Source organism: Perca flavescens, chromosome 21 (assembly GCF_004354835.1).
Source record: "Perca flavescens isolate YP-PL-M2 chromosome 21, PFLA_1.0, whole genome shotgun sequence".
Lineage (NCBI taxonomy): Eukaryota > Metazoa > Chordata > Actinopteri > Perciformes > Percidae > Perca > Perca flavescens.
The window spans coordinates 24,281,548-24,303,363 of NC_041351.1; the positions used below are offsets into that span (position 1 = coordinate 24,281,548).

General features: G+C 42.3%; 1 protein-coding gene and 1 long non-coding RNA gene across 3 annotated transcripts; both read left to right on the top strand.

Moving 5' to 3' along the window:
• Window positions 1-380: 380 nt before the first annotated feature.
• tob1b (transducer of ERBB2, 1b) lies at window positions 381-3,823 on the top strand. Its single transcript, XM_028568618.1, has 2 exons — window positions 381-615; window positions 1,697-3,823. Exon 2 carries the CDS (start codon window positions 1,853-1,855, stop codon window positions 2,846-2,848), a length of 996 nt encoding a protein of 331 aa, XP_028424419.1. The 5' UTR covers window positions 381-615; window positions 1,697-1,852; the 3' UTR covers window positions 2,849-3,823.
• Window positions 3,824-7,584: 3,761 nt separating this feature from the next.
• On the top strand, window positions 7,585-21,353 carry LOC114548439 (uncharacterized). Of its 2 annotated transcripts, none has more exons than XR_003691359.1 (3): window positions 7,585-7,671; window positions 18,923-19,091; window positions 19,505-21,353. It is a non-coding gene; the product is annotated as an uncharacterized LOC114548439 (long non-coding RNA). The 2 variants fall into 2 exon arrangements; XR_003691360.1 differs by having other exon boundaries at window positions 19,533-21,353.
• The last annotated feature ends 463 nt before the right edge of the window (window positions 21,354-21,816 follow it).

A 21,816-nucleotide genomic window follows, 5' to 3' on the forward strand; every position in this document is an offset into this window, starting at 1 on the left:
CTTGGCATAACATAAAACAGAAGTGCGCAGAGTGCGGACGTGTCAGTCTTTTACCCCTCAACCATGATGGTTTTAGATTTTTTTCTATGGTGTTACAGGAACCACATTACGACCCACAAAACGAGGCTTTCAAAAGATATTTTAGTTAAAACCTGCTCCAAATAAAATAGTCCAGAGCACATGAAAGGCAAACCACTACCGTAAATAGAACCCTGCGGTTGATTGAGCACAAAATCATCCAATCACAGCGGTAGTTGGGGTGGTTGCTGATGACGAGGCCGCGTTTGGCCAATAGAAACACGTTACTGGGTGTTGACCTCTGTGAGCCGCATCACCACCTCCTCCATGTCCGTGGCGGAGGACTACTATATAAACAAATCAGCCCAAGTTTTAAAGGGTAGAGTTGTAAAAACTCCCAGGCTGTGGGGAGTTCGTTTGCAAGCCTGTGAATCGGAATTCAACTATACCCCACAGAAGCAAAATCGCCTGGAGCATAATAAAGACACGACGACAACATCATTTTGTATCTCCTTTAGAAAGCAAACCTAGAGGCTGTACAAGCATAACGTTTGCTGGAGCGGACTCTGGCAAGAAGGACCTGCTGTGAATTTCCATGTAAGTAAATATGAACTTAAATTCGCCATAACAGTCGTTTTATCGTGAACTGAAACACTTTGCATTATTTTGTTGGTATCCTATTGATTCTCAAACTGTCACTTAATGGTGTTGTTGCATGTCGGTTTTACAGTCGAATATTCAGGCTGTAGCCTACGCTAATTCCAATGCTAATGTTACGTAGCTTGCTATCGATCAAAACGGTCCTCAGTCCAGATTTATGCGAATTTTTTTCTTTTCTCGCTGTTAACAGTGACCTTACCACTTGCTGTACGTGTCCGTAAAACGTTATCTTTGGCTTGCCGCGGGGCAACACTGATAACCAGCCGGTCGCGATAAACCTTAACCGTAACGTTATCTGGCTTATACATGGCTAGCAAGCTACATTTCTGTTCACACCCTTCATTAGCTAAGTTTTCCAGCTAGCTAAGGCTCGTTGGTCGGCTATGTCAGAGCAGAACGTGATGAAAAGAGACGTTTTTAGTGTGTATTGTCACTGTCGTCAATGTAGATTGGGCTTTATAGCCGTGGCTAGACTCTGAATGTTGATTATGTAACGGCAATCTTCGTCACAAGCCTGTGCGTGCTCCTCTCACGTTATAGCTCAGTCGGTGCACGGGAAAGGACTAGAATAACGTTAGCCTTGTTAGGTTGAAAAGGAAAAAACAATTCTCCCCACTTGGACGCGCGAGGTTGGTGTTTTGCTTTAACATGTCCGCGTGCCAAAATGAGGCAATCGAAAATCATTGTGACACCTGCCATCAGACTCGCCGCCCTCCGCAGAGGTCAACCATGCTCGCGTATTTCTGTCACACTAGACCGCTGGGGGACACACACTGCTGACACCGTCTCTGAGTCAGTGGCCTCGTTTATTTATAGCTGTTTATATTGTACAGCTGAGATACAGCACTGCTGCAGGGGGGGGGGGCGAGTGGATGGTGACTAAAGGGTAATGTTACTTGAAGCTAATAGAGATGGAATGTTATTGATCATAATGTTTTTTTTTTTTTTTTTTTTTTTTTTTAATTTCTTTATTTAATGGCTTCATATACTTATACAATTTCTTTTTTTGTTATTTCAGGATCCTAAACTTAACCCTGTTGCAGAAAGGATATTCATTTTGGCAACAAACACTCAATCCCAGTTTTCCTAAAACTGCTGCCGTGGAGGTTTTTGCAAAGCTCAGACAAAGCAACTCCGTGACGGAAAAAGAATCTCCCTTACCACCGAAGCAGCTATGCAGCTTGAAATTCAAGTAGCACTCAACTTTATTATTTCCTATTTATACAACAAACTCCCTCGACGACGTGTGAATATCTTCGGCGAAGAGCTCGAGAGGCAGCTGAAGAAGAAATATGAAGGCCACTGGTATCCCGATAAGCCATACAAAGGTTCAGGGTTCAGGTGCATCCATGTAGGGGAGAAGGTGGACCCTGTGGTGGAGCAGGCAGCCAAAGAGAGCGGCCTGGACATTGAAGATGTCCGGAATAATCTCCCTCAGGACCTTAGCGTGTGGATCGACCCGTTTGAGGTTTCCTACCAGATTGGGGAGAAGGGACCGGTAAAGGTGCTATATGTGGATGATAACAATGAGAACGGGTCAGAGCTGGACAAGGAGATCAAGAACAGCTTTAATCCTGAGGCCCAGGTCTTCATGCCAATCAGTGACCCTGTTGGGGCTTCCTCAGAGTCCAGCTCCCCCTCCCCTCCTTTCGGGCAGTCTGCTGCCGTGAGCCCCTCCTTCATGCCACGCTCCACCCAGCCCTTAACCTTCACCACAGCCACCTTTGCTGCCACCAAATTCGGCTCCACTAAGATGAAGAGTAGCGGCCGCGGCAACAACACTAACGGCAGCAGTAGCAGCAAGGTGGCCCGCAGCTCCCCTACCAATAACTTGGGCCTGAATGTCAACACCCTACTGAAGCAGAAAGCCATCTCCACCTCCATGCACTCACTGTACGGACTGGGCCTGGGGCAGCAGCAGAAGGCCTCTGCTCTCTCTCCTAATGCCAAGGAGTTTGTGTTTCCCAACCTCCAGGGCCAGGCCAGCCCTGGAGCCGTGTTCCCCGGGGAGGGCTCCCTGGGTCTCGGCCCTCTGCAGTACAACAATGCCTTTGACGTGATTGCGGCCTACGGAAACCTCAACGACAAGTCCCTAATGGATGGCCTCAACTTCAGTCTGAGCAACATGCAGTATTCTAACCAGCAATTCCAGCCAGTCATGGCTAACTAAACTCATCATGAAGATGTTATTTATGAATGATGGTGGCTCAAAGAGAAGGAAAAACAAAACGCACACTTAGAAACTGGACTTTCAAAGAGATATTGTCTAGTCAGTCAAGCGCATGTGCCCAAGGGTGTTTTTTACCGTGCCCCCTTGAGTTTGTTTCTACTAAAAGCTTGTTGTACAAACACATCCAAGCTTGGTTACTTCAATTAACATGCATCATTGTTTTTCTTTTTCCTTTTTGCCAACCAAGCACAAACATTTTTTACCATGTTGGAAAGAATTACTTCAAAAAAATGTTAAATACAAACTTAAAGTTTTGGCCTCCTACAGTATTTTACAGGTGGTAAGATGAGGCAGATTTTTATGGATTGGCACTAAGTGGGGTAACTTGGTCTTTTTCTAATTGTATAATTTAATTTAGTACAGAGTTTGTAAGATATCAGAGTATATATTGTTTCTATGACATGGTGTTGCATTTATATCTTTTTACTACTCCAGTGATCTGTGATGGCTGCAGCAGCTCTTTTTGTTTTCTTTTTTTTTTTTTTTTTTTTTTTTTTAAAGATAATTGTTAAAGAAATCCATCTTTAAAAAAAAAAAAAAATATATGCATCAAATATTCTAAAGATTGTGTACAGAGTATACCTTTAGTGGTGGAATTCAAGTGTAGGGAGTATTTGCTTTTTCTGAAAGATGAATTGTATTTTCTGTTATGAGGTTAAAAGATTTTGCTATACAATGGACAAAAAATGTAATCGTATGAATATTAATTTTGTACCTACATTGTGCAATACTTGATAAAAAAAAATACGGTATAACAAAGTATTTTGAGTCAGTGTCTTACATGTCAAGAGGGACTGAAATAGTTTATATTAAGTTTGTATTAAATGCTTAAAAATTATATGCTTGTCTTTATTTTTTTTAATTTCATATTTGCACCCTGGTCTTTTTAATAAAATAAACTACAGTTGAACATGATTTGTGGAATGCTGACTTATTTATTGCATGTTTAAACTTTTAATTGTAATATTTAACCCTTGGCAGACTTGACCATTGGGCAATCCTCCCCCTGAGCTCATAATAGTATTGATGGTCACATGCTAGTAGTTGGCACTCTGTGTCATGAGGGCAACTTGAGATAAGAATAGACTTGACTGTGAAATCTATGTAGCGATTCCTGGAGTGTACTGTAAACTTTGGCACTGTTCCGGCTTTAAAGGTGGTAAGAATGTCCCAGTAATCGGTGGGAGTAGCCACATTGACATCATGGCTGTGGGGAGACAGGTGGACAGCTCTTTATTGATGGTGGATCTGGGATGTTTCATGCTTGGAAACCGCAATTCCAGTAAGAGTATGGGAGTGTTTACAATGCCACTGTTTGACTGGTCCTTCACATGACAACCAAACATTCACCAATGTTTAGAGTTCAGATTAAATCACCCAAGACCTAATCACATTTGCAATGCTGTATGACTCAAAAGGCCTGAGGAGGAAATAGCTTGTGTGTTTTTATGCTTTCACGATTCCTCCTCCCTTTTTTGTCATAAGACTTATGTATGCAAAAATGTCATGTCACCCCTGCCAGCTGAACACCTAAAGCCTGTTACAGATGCTCATAAATTACTATTGTATGAGTGTTTATTTTCTTAAATGCCTGACTTAATGACAAATACTGAAGTGCCCTTTATAGCACTGTTATGTAATTCCTTTGATTCTGTAATGAAAACTTTGACATTTTACCGTTGTATCTGGTTGACATGGAGCTAGTTTTTAACATTTTATACAGTTGCTAGTTAGAATAAATCTGAGGGTTCGTGAGATTACTAAATCTGAAAAAAGAAGCAACTGAATATTTAATTTGCAAAATGTAACTATAATGTTGCCATTCAATGGAATAGTTCAACACTTTGAAAAGTATGCTTATTCGCTTTCTTGCCGAGAAATGAATGAGAAGAGCGACGCCACCCTCATGTATAGTAAATAAATATGAAGCTGGAATTGGTTAGCTTAGCATAAAGACTGAAACAGCTAGCCTGTGTCAAGGTAGCTAAATGTGCTTATACCTCTAAAATATAAGTATTAAAAAATATTTTTTTTAATTTGTATTTATTTCATGGTTGTTTCACTAATATTTGGGCCGCACACTGTTTTTTTTTTTTTTTTTTTTTTAATTAAACCATCTGAAAAGTTTAGAGGGGAAATCACTTTTTGCTGCCAACTACTCATAGACATCTAAAGGTCCCATGACATGGTGCTCTTTGGATGCTTTTATATAGGCCTTAGTGGTCCCCTAATACTGTATCTGAAGTCTCTTTTATATAGACCTTAGTGGTCCCCCTAATACTGTATCTGAAGTCTCTTTTATATAGACCTTAGTGGTCCCCTAATACTGTATCTGAAGTCTCTTTTATATAGACCTTAGTGGTCCCCTAATACTGTATCTGAAGTCTCTTTTATATAGGCCTTAGTGGTCCCCTAATACTGTATCTGAAGTCTCTTTTATATAGGCCTTAGTGGTCCCCTAATACTCTATCTGAAGTCTCTTTTATATAGGCCTTAGTGGTCCCCTAATACTGTATCTGAAGTCTCTTTTATATAGGCCTTAGTGGTCCCCTAATACTGTATCTGAAGTCTCTTTTATATAGGCCTTAGTGGTCCCCTAATACTGTATCTGAAGTCTCTTTTATATAGGCCTTAGTGGTCCCCTAATACTGTATCTGAAGTCTCTTTTATATAGACCTTAGTGGTCCCCTAATACTGTATCTGAAGTCTCTTTTATATAGGCCTTAGTGGTCCCCTAATACTGTATCTGAAGTCTCTTTTATATAGGCCTTAGTGGTCCCCTAATACTGTATCTGAAGTCTCTTTTATATAGGCCTTAGTGGTCCCCTAATACTGTATCTGAAGTCTCTTTTATATAGGCCTTAGTGGTCCCCTAATACTGTATCTGAAGTCTCTTTTATATAGACCTTAGTGGTCCCCCTAATACTGTATCTGAAGTCTCTTTTATATAGACCTTAGTGGTCCCCTAATACTGTATCTGAAGTCTCTTTTATATAGGCCTTAGTGGTCCCCTAATACTGTAGCTGAAGTCTCTTTTATATAGGCCTTAGTGGTCCCCTAATACTGTATCTGAAGTCTCTTTTATATAGACCTTAGTGGTCCTCTAATACTGTATCTGAAGTCTCTTTGATATAGACCTTAGTTGTCCCCTAATACTGTATCTGAAGTTTTTTTCCCGAAATTCAGCCTTGGTGCAGAATTACAGCCACTTACCAACTGCCACTTTGCTCGTTTGAAAGCCATGATGTCTCTCTCTGTCTCTCATGGGTGGGCCAAATTCTCTGGGTGGGCAAACCAAGAAAGGGGAGGTATTACTCCTTATGACCTTATGACCTCATAAGGAGAAGATTCCAGATTGGCCCATCTGAACTTTCATTTTCTCAAAGGCAGAGCAGGATACCCAGGGCTCGGTTTACACCTATCGCCATTTCTAGCCACTGGGGGACCATAGGCAGGCTGGGGGAACTCATATTAATGTTAAAAAAAAACTCATAAAGTGAAATGTTCGTGCCATGGGACCTTTAAAAGCGTATCATATATTTCTAATGTAAACTCTTAATCTGAAAAGTACAGCTGTCAGATAGATGCAGAGTGAAAAGGACAATAATACCATTTGAATTAGTGGAATAGTAGTATAAGTAGTATAAAATGGAAATGCTCAAGTAAAGTACAAGTACTAAAACATAGTATATTGCAGTTCTGGTGTAAATGTACTTAGTTATTTACCACTACTGCATTTCTGTATCTTTATGTCAGTCATGGCTACGCAATAAGGCCTCAGAAGTGTGTGATGCAGCCATTAGAAAGCTAAAACACATTCAGCCTGAAAGTATATGTCTACTTTGGAATTCTCTTTGCAGTAAACAAAATCTCACTTGAGATTGGTGTGGCAAATATATTGCTCAGAATCTAAGACGTTGGAAATGAATTCCTCCGGTGCTCAGGGGAGTAGCTCGCGGAGCATTAGATGGAAAAGCGTTTTTTTTGCAAGTTGCAAATTTCCCCTTGTAAGACACACTCACATTTAAACCATTCCTAGTTAATGCTGTGTGTAACGTCAGTGCCTCTGTGTATAGGGATTCCAGTCTTTGCTTTCAAATCTGGTTTATTGTCAGATTACACACCCGTTGTGGTTGATTGTCTACTGCCTAGAAGTGTGCCGATTTCTCTGGGATGTATTAAAGTGAGTGTAATGTCAGTATAGTATGGTATCAAGGTGCATCTCCAGTCAGATGCTATGTTTGGAACTCAACTTCTCAAACCAAAGTCCATTTTGCATCGTATGCACTGCTGTGACTAAATAGGTCAGTCTGTACCAGATAAACTATTTTAGTTCTCATCCCAAATTGTGACTTTTTAATAGGTATTGAAGTCTTGCAAGCCTTGCAGCCTGAGTGGAAAGCCATATTCAAAACGAGCACACACACACACACACACACACACACACACACACACACACACACACACACACACAGTTCCACATGACCACCTCAGCTCTCTGGGATAAACAGGCCCACAGATGGTCTGGTGTCACCCCAGCTGGGAGACTCCCAGGGTGTGGGGTGTTGCCTTGCTGTGACTCCATCTTGTCTGTTCCAGAGTGTGCTCTCCCCCTGCCTCAGAGAGATACATTCCTGACGTGAGCGTCACATATTACACACAGATCCTTATTATACCGTATCTCTCACACGCCCAGCGGCAGTACGTGTGTTTGTTCTGAAGGGTGTTTCTCTGCTAAGGGCAATGCTGTGTTTACAGTAAAGGTAATGTGACTACTAAGCTGCAAATTATATCTATGGAAGCACAGACAGGCCATAATAACTTGAACTTTATAAATATCTAATTAGGAAATGTGATAACAGTTTTATAACAAGTTTGAATTTGACATTTTTTGGGGAAACGTGTTTATTCGCTAAAAACCACTGTCAAATTTTTACGACAAATGTGAAAAAATGGCTTAGCCAAATATTTAATTGCAAACTTTTACCACAATGTTGCCATTTAAAGGATTAGTTCAACATCTTGGAAAGTATGCTTATTCTCTTTCTTGCCGAAAGCAGCGTGTTGTTTTTTGCATTATGGTTTTTGTACAAATTAAACAAATGAGATATAAGATATTTAAGAATAACTTTTTTTTGATTCATCTTTTGTGGTTGTTTCTCTAATATTTGGGCCTCACACTCTTTTTTTTTTTTTTTTTTTTTAAATGAGTTTAGAGGGAAAATAACTTTTTGGTGAAACTGCAAACTACTCATCTGAACCGCAACTACACCCTGCTTGTTTATGTAAGGGCTCACAGGCCACTGGCTTTAGTTTCAGTTTTTTTTAAAGGTTTAATGGAAATGTCAAGGGGAAAGGTGTAGGTGGAAGAAGGATGTCGACTGTTGGACTGGTCTGGGAGCACGTACTGAAGAGACTCAAGAGACTCAGTGTGGGTGTTCCGTCTCAGGCGTGTTTCCACCCAAGGTGATCAGAGGCCCCCAAAAGAGTCCGATTTAAAATTGAGCTGAGTTGAGTGTGAGCTTGACGGAGATCATTAAGATTGTTGTGGATGTAGCAGTGATATGCATGAGATGACCAGTGGCCGAGCACCTGTATGGTTTAATCTGAGATGCACGGTCTGGCCGAAGTGGACAGTGTTGTGCCTGAACGCGTTCATTGAACGATAGTTCATGAACTCGGTCATATTTTGGACGAACGTGAACTGAACGTACTCTATTACTGCCTGATGAACGTTACTGTGAACTCGTTCCTTGTGGTGTCTGTGAACAGCACGCTCTCTCAGTTTAACCTCGTTTAATAGGGGGCCAGATTTCTATACAGCCTTCCAGGCGAAAACCAGGCTAAAACACACTGTAAACAGGCCTTGATATGGAGCGGAAAGAACACCCAGTCTGGCAACACCAGCCACCAGTGTCACACAGCAAACCTGAAATGGCACATTGAACTGAAGCAACATATGGAAATAAAGAACTATGAACTAGTTCATATTTGGAACTGTGAACTTAGTTCAAAATTTTGAAGTATGAACTAGTTCATTTTAAAATTTGTGAACTGAACTTTGAACTAGTTCATGTCGAAAGGGAACTTTCCCAACACTGGAAGTGGAGGCTGTGCCAATGCAGAAGAAATGGCTCGAATAGTGTTCTGAAGATAAGCCTGTGCTTCTGGAACCAGAATTGAACGACCGTTTTCCCTGTTTCGGTGAAAACGAGTAGGTGATGAGTTGATGCCGTTGGCGACATATCTAAAGCTGATGTATTTGGTCAGTGGCATGTATGGGCTACGATAGGAGTCGAGGTGGGAAATGTAGCTAGGTAAAGAGACTCCCAGTTGGTCTGTTTTGAATAGAGAGTGTGAATATGAAGGAGTCAGAACATTGGATAGGGATGTCTGGGATTGTAGGCAGATGAAGTCGAGGCAAATTCGGAGCACCTCAGGAAGCCAAAGTCTAGTGAGTGGTAAGCGTATAACTGTGAGAGCAGGTTCCTGTTCTGAACAAGCCTTTCATTAACATTGTACCATGGGAAAGGGGTGAGGCTAGTGATTAGTTTGATGAAGAAGTTGATTCCTACTAAGTAGGTCTGGATGAACACCAGATTTTTTTCTCTCCTTAGTCTGCGCTAAGCGAGCTATACCTCATTGACTCCGAGGCGATAGATTTGAACTCTGAGGGCCAAGCAGAAGCGAACCATCTCTCTCCACGTAGTAGCTACCGGAACCTATAGTTTAGAAGGAGCCACGTCCGTGTGAAGTTGACGGTCCTCGGGTTGAGTGATAAAGTCGTCTTAGAAGAAGGATATGCCATTCAAAGAAGAGAGAAAATGTTACCACAGATGCATTTCAATTTCTATTCAAAATTGACCCCGAATTGACCCTCAGGTATGTAATATGTCTATTTCATTCATAAAATAACTTAATGCGAGATGTGGTTGTATGTCAGTAGCCTCCATGAAATTATGTCCCCCTTCCATTTAGCGCCCAGTTTTTATTTCTTTTCAGTCTGTGTTTGGGTTAGCCTACGATTTTCTTTTTGTCCCCTGTTCTTGTAAAGCGTCCTTGGGTTTGGTGAAAGGCGCTATATAAACGACTCACATTGCTGCCGCAGTCCGTCGGGAGAGACTTGCGCCAGGACCCCGTTCATAACTGCTTGCAGTACTAGTCATTAGCTCTGCACCAAGGTAACTCGATCTACCTTGGTTTGACAGGAAGGGTTTCGCTTCTTCTTTAGCCAATGAGGTGTCAACAGTGTGAGGTACTGTGAGAGTGGACTGAAGATTGCGGCAGACGTGGGAAGTGTCAGAAAGTACTTCTATGCCTGGGTGGAAACCATGTGTAAAGCCACTGATGAGAACGTGAACAAACCGTCTATCTGGATGGTTTTGTAAAGCGGTGGCAGGGACTTTTACCTCAATGGGTCAGCCGAAGTCTGGTTGGAATTTGGTGACAAATGCTCCTGGCGTGAGCACCTCCGCAGAAGGAGTAGATCGGCAGGAGGCGGAAATTAGAAAGTGCAGCCAAAGTGGTACAAAGTTATTGCACACCAGCTTTCCTCGTCTGTCGACTCATTTGGTATTAACTGGATAAAGGAAAGGAAAGACCAGTTGGAAAAAAAAGGAGGAGTCCGAGAATTACCAACTTGATTAGCCTGTGGTGGGGGCCCTTGCTGGACGAGGCTCCCGTGCTGCCATTTGGCTACGACAGCAGCTACTAGGAGTAGCAGAAGCCATGTTGCCGGAAGTGGCTGAAGGAAGGGATATTGAGATGAAAGCATGTATGTGCACAGGAATTTTGTGAAGCCTGCAAACAAAGGAATAATAAAAAAAGAAAGCTGAGATCACCTGAGAAAAGTTGCAGTGGTTGTTGTTGCTGAACTGATGATGAAGGCTGAGTAGAAATGAGATGTCCAATGTGGCATTATTATCACTGCAGTGGAAGGGGAATGCCTTTCCTTTTCAGAAATCATTGGAGGCAAGTGACGGTCCAGTCTCTGATCTCGGGCTCCATTTGTGGATGTGGAGCCCGCCGAATTGAAGGGGAGGGCCCGCTGGAGCGCGCTGTGGTGGATAGCCGGAGACTGTACGCGAGAGAGGGTGCCGATGATGAGGAGAGGGTTGGTCCCTGAACTTGAAATGACCTACTGGAAATTTCAGAAAGGCGAATTTAGACCACATGAATCCAGATAGATTGTTTTCTAAATTAAATATTTGAATGCAATAAATTAAAGCCAGGGTTGGCAATGTTGAAAAGCGAGCGAGATATGAAAGTAGCATCTCCTCGGGGGTTCGGACCCACACACAGAGGTGCACGAGCACCGATGCCTCGCTGCTTCAGAGCAGAGCGGAGAAAGGACGCGCAGTTTTACTTCATGCCTCACCGGTAAGCAAACACAGAGTATTCTCACACCGTATGTTTAAAACAAACATGACTACTGTTAGCGATGCCTGATGCATTGGGTCAGGCAGAGTACCCACAGCGGGGCAAGGAGGCATTTCATTGGTTCTTTCCAAGCGGACCACGCGGCAGTGATCGGTGGACGTTTTTACAGGATCACAGCAGCTAAAGATGCCGGATCTTTTGTCGCTCCTTTTTTCAGAGCTGTCAGGGTGTAAAGACCATTTCAAACAATTCACAAAAATTGAAATTATAAGTAATAACAACAAAACTGTCAGCACGTCCACATGATACAAGCCTTCCGTGATCGCCAACGCCCCCACCCCTCCTCCACGCAGTTGCTAGTAGCCAAGGAGGACACGGAGGATTAAAAAAAACCTGATGGACTCTTCAGAAGAGGTAATTATCTTCGCTCAAGTTTCTGCCCGTGAAAGTCGCCGGAGGACACCATTTTCTGAACATAGCCATACTGAGAAATCCAGAGAGAGTTGTGAGGAGCTGATAGTCGTAATTTTTTCGTAAACTTTGTAGCAACTCATTTGGCAATGGCTTGAATGTAACGGACGTCCATTAATATCAAAAAGTTACACACTTTAAATTTTAAAGCTGAATTATGTCGCCAAATTGGCAAACTCTTTTCACTGGTAGAGTCATCCTGAAGAACAGATGATACATTTTAACACACAGCTGTGAATTACAAGGCTTCCAGCAAAGAAAGATGGGTCCAAGTATTTCAGCATAATGCCAGGGAACATATAGATGAGCTGGCAGGGCAAACCCAGCATTTTTGGGTTTGTAGTTAATACCAAATGGTGATTTTAGATCAGTAGGCCAGAGGTGAATTATGTAATCTGGTATAAATCATTACACATTTCCCATCCTGTCATTGAGTGTCGATAGGTGCTGGTGGCTTTTGAGCTTGATCAACACTCACACTTCTATATTAAGCCTGTGTTCGGAGCTGGTACCTTCATGAATGTTAGGAAGTGAGGTTAGCACCTATTCCTGGTTATGAGTTTGGCGTACAGTATGGGAGTGACATTTCAAAGGCTTGCGGGCCAGAGATACCGCCACGCGAGCGGGAAGCACATCTGCAATTCAAGGACGCTCAACATTTCACCTGATTGAAAAGAAAAAAAGACCAGAGAGAGGGGAAGATAAAGCAGATATAAAAGACACTCTGTGTTATTTGCTGATAAACCCGGAGCTGAGACTTTAATGAATACAGGCTGTGCTGTGTTTGGCCAGCACAGAACCTCAGTCAGTAGCTGCTTTCAAGTGCTGCCAAGTCATTTTAGTGGGGATCATCCATTCGACCCTATTCTTATTCCAACCCAGACAATCATTCAACCTAAAAGCACCGCATCTCAGCAATATGCAGTCATAATCCATATTTCATTGTGGCTCTATACGCTTGAGAGGAAAAGAGAGAGCTGGATTTATTGTTGCCATTGCACTCTCTCTCCTCCTCTGCCTCGCTGTCTCTGTTTGTTTTGGTTTGACGGCGCAGTTGAAGGTTACGGTACCGAAAGGGTGTTGCACACTTCAGTAGGTTTAAAAATAGACCTTGCAGGGTTTCTGCGTCATCGTAGGAGAATCCTCTCATACTACCCCCTCCTCCCTCCTCCTCCCACCAGCCAACCATGCCTGTCTTCACAGCAGGGACTACTTGTATGCTAATACAATGCATGGAACATTTCTTTCTGCTCACACCTGCATCATAACATGCGCTGACGTAGCGCCTGAAGAGGAATGAATCACCTTTTGAGGAAGCTGGGTGCGTCCTGCTCTTGAGTTATGTATTCTGCCCTCAGAGGCATGAAGAGAAGCAAGAACAGCAGGCAGGTCTGCATGAAGGAAAGGGTGAAAACAGGGCACAGACAAAAGGAGTGAGATACACAGATGTTTTCAGACTACATTGATGGCAAACCATGTAGCCATGACAACAAATTTCCTTCACCTTTTCATGCTGATAATGGCTTGCTGGAGCTGGAGTGCACTAGCTGTTAAATTAGGCCCAGGCAATTCACCAAAGGAAAAATAAATGCACTGAAAATGTCTTGCCTTCCCAGGTATAAACTTGTTAGAGGTTGAGAAAACACTTCAGGGTACCTCAGGTATTGGCTCCTATACAAATAATCAGTGGGAAAATGGCAGTGTCAGGAGTTTCCACAGATCTCTGTACTGCAGCTAGATGTTTGAGCTGTGAGCTATCAGAGTTGGTTTTACCTCCATTGTTTCCATTAATCTGAAAAAAAAGGAGTTGATGTGCCTGTTAGGTGTAATTTTAGAGTATCTTTACAATCATCTGATCATTTGGAAAGCCCAAGTGAGGCACAGACAAAAGGTATTTTGACATGCAAAAGGTCTAGTGCTGAAATGATTGATTAGTCGTGGTCAACAGAAAATGAACCAAAAACACATTTTTATCATCGATTAATTTTTAATCAAGCAAAAACATTCACTGGTTCCGTCTCCTCAAATGATTTGTATCATTGATTACTCAGTAATAAAAAACTGAATGACAAGTTAGTCAATAAAGAAAGAAATGGTTAGTTACAGCCCTCGTTGTAACACACTTTCAATATTACATACACCTATTAAAGTAAATGTAACAATATGTTTTTTGTTGCTTAGGTGAACTGCCCATTTACCCTTTAAAGGTCCCATGACATGCTGCTTTTTGGATGCTTTTATATAGGCCTCAGTGGTCCCCTAATACTGTATCTGAAGTCTCTTTCCCAAAATTCAGCCTTGTTGCAGAATTACAGCCATTAGAAGCCAGTCCCACAATGAGCTTTCCTTAGGATGTGCCATATCTGTGTCTGTAGCTTTAAATGTTATTGAGGAGAGAGGGTGGGCAAGGTGGAGGGTGGGGGTGTGGCCTTGCCCAACTGCCATGCTTCGCTCGTTTGCAAGCCATGATGTCTCTCTCTTTCTCATGGGCGGACCAAATTCTCTGGGCGGGCAAAGCAGAGAAAGAGGAGGTAACCTTTCCCCTTATGACGTCATAGAGGGAAGATTCCAGATCGGCCCATCTGAGCTTTCATTTTCTCAAAGGCAGAGCAGGATACCCAGGGCTCGGTTTACACCTATCGCCATTTGTAGCCACTGGCGGACCACAGGCAGGCTGGGGAAACTCATATTAATGTTAAAAAACCTCAGAAAGTGAAATGGTCATGCCATGGGACCTTTAAGACATTTGAAAGACTGCTTCTATAAAATTACAGCCACAAAATTGACTTAAATATTCGCTGAGCCCCTTTTGTGATGAGGCACATTTGTATAGTTTCAATAGTACTCTAGTAAGGCTTTGCTTGGTGGTGTATTTGAGGACAACCGAGCGTAGAGGACTTGATGGAGATGGGTTTGGTGTAGTACATCTCTCTCTCTCACACTGCTCCGTTATCTCTCCCTCTTTATTCCCGACTCATCCAAACCCCATCGTTCTCTCCAGAGCCTGGGAAGTTTCTCCTGTATTTGATGTTCTCTGTCTGTGTAATTTAATCTCAGTGATTCCCTGCAGCTCTCTCCGACCATAAACCTCTGCTCCAATAATAGGAAGCCCAGGAACAGTCTCCTCTCTAATCTCTGCCTGTGTGTGGATGTTTGTGTGTAACTGCTCTTGCCTCTGCACCATAGAGATAAGACTGCATTTGTTTTGGCCAGGCTAACTTCCAATCACAAATTGCAATAGTGATACCGAATCAGGGAAGAGGGAGGTAGGTGGGGAGGGGTGGTTAATATAAGGAATACCAGACCTGAAAACATTCATGTTAAGTGCAACTTTGCTGTTGCTATGCAAACTTTCTGTTGTGTGTGTTATCAGGAAACTGATAGGGCACAAGTGCAGCATTTAGACATTAGAGAGGAATTTAACTAGTTAAACAGTTAAGAAGTGGCTCTGTTGGCTTTCAAAGCTCTGTCATACGTGTCTGGAGCAGCCTACTTCCCACACCCAGCTGTGGCCTATTTGGGAAAAATAAAAACAAGGTTTCCTCATGCTATATTTTTTGTACTAACATGGAACTGGGAGAATAGAACAAGGAAAAAACGTAATATTGGTATATGTCTCTGCATGGAGATAAATAAACACCATCCATGGTGAGCTTTAGGCCAGAATTTTATGAAAGCATCATCACACTTTTGGGATTTTGGAAGGTTTAAATTTCTTGTTATCATAATTGACTGTTCACTAACCCCTACGAGAGATTGTCTGCCTGTGAAGCTTTGGACTTAACCACATGCCCAAGCTATGTACTGGGCTCTAGAGCAATATTTGAGAGTTTGAGTAGCACCTAGCAACGGCTTTCCAAAACGAAAATCAAAATTGCCAAATTGTACTGTAAGCAATGGATTAAACAGTGTTTTTGACTGCTGTAGCATTAACTGTAGCAACTACATTACTTCATAACTAGCTTAAAATCTACAGTAAGCATTCTTCCAAGGCCAAACAGTAAGTCATTAGTAACATTATTTTGTGGGTCTAAAAAAATTCAGGACAGACACATCCACTGCGTGAGAGCCAAAATGCTACTATATCAGAATTTAGGCTAACATCAGCAGCTAATGCTAAGCCTGACCAGTGGTGGAAGAAGTATTCAGATCCTGTAAAAGTACAAATACTACTCTGTTACAAGTAAAAGTCCTGCATTGAAAATGTTACTAAAAGTATGTAGGCCTAAGTTACACCAGGAAAATGTACTTAAAGTATTAAAAGTAAAAGGACTCAATATAGAAAAATCCTAACATTTTAGAAACTGGAAATGATCAAAACAGTTCTGTCAATCAACTCAGTGTTTAATCATCTAATCATTTCATTTGTACTTGTAGGTCTCTATATATTGTTGGGTAATTTAATGTATAATAAAACATTGTATTTTATAAACTACATGTGCTTTGTGTGCAAAAGTCTAGTTTAGTGAACGGTCACTTTATAATGGACTTTTAAGATCACCTCTTGTGTGTGTCAAATGAAAGGGGCGGATGGATTTCTGTATTTTGTGCTGGTTGCCATATGTTTCTGTATGTGACATGAACATGTATAGACAGAGAGCCAACCACCCCAAGATGACTCACCACTGGAGAATGCCTCTCTCCGATAGATAGATAGAGGCCAGTTAAAGTGTGGTCAGTCAGTTGCTCCAAGGAGTATAAAGAAAACCATCCACCACTATTCCTCTGCCTGTGCTTTTCCTTTCCCTCCTTATTATTTTAACAGCTGATGGAATGAGAAGTGATTTGCAGGAAAGATAAGCTGAGAACAGATGTAAAAGCTGCCTGCTTTCAAACATAATCAGTGTTTGCTTTTGGAATAGAGTAGGTGAGGTTGTTTAAGTTTTGATTGCAGAGGCAGTAAATCATAAATGTAAAGACTACCAAAATGCACTTTGTTTGTTCAGATTGAGGTTCCATCACCCCATCGCCATGTTTGATTAATGGCTCGCATCAAAATATATGCGGTGCAGTTGGTTCCTACCTCTGTCATATTTCTTTCAGAAAAGAGAGGCGCGGGGAGTCGGCACTGCACTTTAAGCAGCCCTCTCCCACGTTTTAAATATTTCACTAGCCGAGAGAGTATATGGCATTCTGATGCGCTACATGATATTCAGCAAAAGGTCAAGGTGGAATGGAAAGATTCACATCTGTGCCGTTTTTAGGACTCCTCAAGAGCAAGTGCTGCTGGGAAATCTGTCGGCTGGAGTAACATCAGCCTCAGATCATTGCTCTGCGGGTCGATACAGCTTTCATTCCACTATTCCAACTCCAAGCCTTTCAGCAATATCGACCTATCTGATGTCTTCTTAGACTTGTGGCCCTGAGGATGTACAAAAAAATCCTTCTATTTAGCTTTTAACTTTGTAATATTATTTCTCATATTTAACATTGCTGTCACATTCAATACATCATCATGTTGTTAGTTGCTAGTGCTGACAACTGAACTGAAAAAGGGTACTTTAGTATCTAACGTATCTCAGGATACATACAGTGCCCTGCTACGCCCTACAGTGTCCTGCTACACCCTGTAATGCCCTGCAGTGCCCTGCTACGCCATGAATTACCACAAATACTATTTCTAGTCATAGTTCCATTGTCTTCATTGTGACTATTGCCACTGTTCATCACACCCCCAACCGGCACCGTCAGACACCGCCTACCAAGAGCCTGGGTCTGTCTGAGGTTTCTCCCTAAAAGGAAGTTTTCCTCGCCACTTGTTCTTGGGGGAATTACTGGAATTGTTGGTTCTTTGTAAATTATAGTGTGGCCTAGACCTACTCTATCTGTAAAGTGTCTTGAGATAACTGTTGTTATGATTTGGTACTATAAATAAAATTGAATTGAATTGAATTGAATACATTATGAAAATGAGATTCAAAGTCCTCTCCACCTAATCCTTTGTTGGCCTGACAATGACGTTTACTCCTGACTCTAAGTTTGTTGGTTACAGTTACTAACACTTCTGCATTCTTCTGATTCCTGAAAGGTGATTGTTTGACACACTGCAACACACATTCAAGGCCAACACTCACTTGTCCTCCCACATGATTTGGATTAGAACCTTTTAGCAACCACACAATGTTTGACTGCCGCTGGGAACCACAAGGGACACTATTATTCAAGAGCGAGATAGGATGACTCAAGTGCTGCTACTGTGTAGAAATGCTAATGTGAAGTGCATCTGTGTGCTAATTTAAAGCACAATTCCAGTTTATTATAACTTGGATCACATTTTTATAATCAATTAGGATAACATTGTGTAACTGCTAAGATCCGGCAATAACCATGACATTACCATAGGTGGTGAATTCAGATTATTTTTTGGGCATTTTGGCCTTTAATTGATAAGACAGTTGTAGACAGAAAGGGGGTGAGAGAGAGGGGGAAGACATGCAGCAAAGGGTTACAGGTCAGAATCGAACCCTGGGCCACTGCGGTAAAGACTGAACCTTGGTACATGGTGCGCACGTTCTACCAGGTGAGCCACAAGCACCCCCCTCGTGCATCTCACACCTTCTGTCTTGAATATATGGATGTGATCAAGGCCAAATTCATAGAACCTGTGATGCAAGTGGATTTGTTCATGCCTTAGGAGTGTGGAGTAAATGTGTACTAGTTTCCAAGCCAGGCTGTGCTGCTGGTATGAAATACTGCAAAAGATACGTTGTTGTACTGGTTGCAGCTTTCACTAGATAGCAGCCGAAGGTGATCAAAAATGGTGGAAGGTTGGGCTTTGGGTTAGCAACCCCAACCCAACTGTATGCTACAGAAACATTGGTGAACAAAACAAGCCCGTTAACTCCCATCTCACTTGTTTACGTCTGTAAAAACGCCAGTTCTGGCATTTGAATGCAATCCATCCGCAACAAGCGAGAGTGATACTTTGAAATTGCATAACCAGTTAAACTCAACTTTCATGCGGCAGCAGAATTTCAAAATAGCTCGCATTAGACATGCAGCCGAGCTGTGAGCAGAGTAGCAATGTAAAATTCACTTTTTTCAAAGCCTGCGAGTGTGTCTGAGCTGTGTGTGTGTGTGTGTGTGTGTGTGTGTGTGTGTGTGTGTGTGTGTGTTTGTGTGTTAGAGCCAAACAGTTTCTCTGCATTAAGATTCTCATTACAGGATCAGCTCTTTCATCCTTGGGTTCAAAGCGCCGCCCTAGCCAACGGCAGTGGGCGAGCAGATACGTACTACCATTTGATGAAGGGAGAGGAGAGGGAGGAGAGCAGAAGATCAGAGGGGAACGGAGGGACACGACAGAGGGGAAGGACAGATGAGGGAGGAATATGAGGTAAGGAGAATGAGGGAAACCCTGTGCAGGCTACAGGAGGGGGTGAGAGAGGAAGTTCAACAGGAGGCAAACCATTGGGTGAGGACTAGTTTCTGGATTATGTAACCAAATTGGTAGGGATGAGTGCCCAGGTCGGCCTCATGCATATGCTGCCTCGCAAATTGCTAAGTTGCCGGCCGGTAAAGAACCAAGCCGCGTACCGGACACCATCTGAGAGGCATTTTAAATACAAAATGGCATGACTCTATTATTCTCTCGGTGGTGGAAGAGCGCTTGCAGACTCAGGCAGCGCTCCATGTCCCTCACTAGTGGGCTTTTCATTAGCAACTTGGTGAGATCACATTGCATATCAAGTGTTTTCATTAAATTGGTGTTATTTCCTCTCCTCCTCATGTGTGCTGGTCTTTTCACAGGGCCAAATATATTTTCTCTTTTTAACAGCCTACAGTTCCTGCAACAGCAAATCAATAGTTATATACTGCTATCAGTGGGAAAATGAGCAGCTCTGTGCACAGCTGCTGACATCTGTCTGACGATGTAATGGAGTGGACTGGATTTCAGCTCTACATCAACCTGAGACGTGAGAGCATGTTGAGATGAGACAAGGCTACTGATTGGGACTACTGGGTTGTGTGTGTGTATCTGTACCTCATCATTGTCCGACTCCTTTGTGAACAGGGGACAGAATGCTGCGATGAAGGGGGTGGGGTCTGTGGCAGGAGGTGTCACCTTCCATCTTTCCATATACTGACCTTCTGAGGTGACGTGCTCAGCTTGGCTTGGCCCAGCTTGGTGTGTGTGTGTGTGTGTGTGAGTGTGTATCGTTCTCACTTTGCAAGCCAATGAATCATTTGCAGTGGCGGCTGCTAAGATGCCTTTGAGGTACAGAGAGCAGCGAGAGAAGGTCAATTCTCTCATGATTCTGTCAACTGTAGGTTTTCAATCAAGACCCAAGGCCCATCTATCTAGCTCTCAAACTTCTGTTCTTACAGAAGAGACAAAACCAAAGGTGTGGATGTAGGTTTGGGTATCTTTTGGATGTTTTCCGATACCGATGCTAAAAGGATACTTTTAAAAAGGTGCCGGTGCCTAAACAGTGCCTCAACCAATAAAAGAATAATAAGAAAAAGAGCACAAAATGACAGTTGGCAACATTAGAGAATGGCTTGTTTATTGCTTAGGCCATATGGTCAAATTTTATTTAAAATTGAATAACAATAACTTATTTCACCAGGTATTTGCTGCACTTCAATCCACCATGAGCTTACGAGGTGCAATTGAGCGCACCACAGACTCCTGTCTCTGTTGTTTCTTCGACAACTCCGACTCGGGCAGTGGCCATGGTGTTTAAAAGTGCAGCTAGGCTACTCTGTGTCTTTAGCTGCAGACTCTTTTCATATAGACTCTTAGACCGTTTAGCTTTCAGTATTTTAACCGTGTTAAGGCCAGCTACTAGCTAACATTACTTGCTGCAGGGCGTAGCGTCTAGCGTCACATGCAGTGATGCTTTTGTTGCCTATAATGTCTGTTTCGGACCACCAGACGGCAGCGCAGACATTGAAGTGGCATCAAAGTGAGGCACCGAAATTTGCGTTCGGTCGTCTAGATACAGGTCGTTTAGTAACCGGTGCCATATTGGCATCAGGTTTCGGTACCCAACTCTATGTGGATGCCAACATTAAAACTTCCCTTATTTCATCTTCCTTTAATGGTATTGATTGTTGGATTGCCAGGTCCAAAAGTGAAAATTTAAAGCTGAGTAAATAGCTCCTAGATCTATCAACCTATCTATCGCTTTCCATTGTGGTTTTGGTATTTATTTGTCTTTTAATATACTATACACCTTTGTGTCTGTAAGCAGATGCTTCCATACAGGGCACAAAAAGTCACTGAATGGTTTGATGTGAATCATATGCTTTCACAGTTACCAGATCTCAATCCAGACGAACACCTGAGAATTTGGAGTATTTAAAAGCTCTCCACCACCATCATTGAAGCACCAAATGAAGGAATATCTTTTAGAAGAATGCTGTTAATTCCTCCTGTAAAGATCAGAGACTTGGAGAATGTATGCCTAATACTCTGTTTTGGATGCTTGTGGTGGAACAATCTTACTAAGACATTATGCTGTTTTCTTCTTTAATTTGATATGCATATTGATTGGTTTTGTACGTCACAGCGTTTGGAACACCAAATACCACTGTTATGTTGTATCTTTTAGTATTAATAGTAGGAAACAGCCTAGATGTTTATTTGCATAAAAATGACACGGATGGAGAAATAAAATCCCCACGGTAACTCTGGAGAAGGGTGTGTGTGCCTTTTCATTTCCTCATAGCAGGAGTGTGTCTTTATTTCCTCTATGTTATTAAGGTTCAAGCCTAACCGGACTGCAGGAGTACACACTGTACTGTACGTACTTACAAACGTGAGAATTTATATCACGCAGCACACACCATTTATGATGATTAACTATTGTATTTACTTCTGTGTGTGTGTGTGTGTGTGTGTTTTTATCTGCTGGTCTCAGCAAAGTGATTGTGTTAGATATTGATGCAATGCTCTTCACGCCTTTACGGAGTGTAAAATTAACGAGCTGTCGGCTATGCTGATGAGATTAAATGTTGTATTTTTCTGTGTGTGTGTGTGTGTGTGTGTGTGTGTGTTTGTAAGAGTGTGCATGATTCACTGATGGTGGGCGTTTGGAGAGCTGCTGCTCTGCATG

Bases quoted from the DNA above. Each gene is read 5' to 3' on its own strand.
- tob1b (XM_028568618.1), top strand. From the start codon at position 1,853: ATGCAGCTTGAAATTCAAGTAGCACTCAACTTTATTATTTCCTATTTA.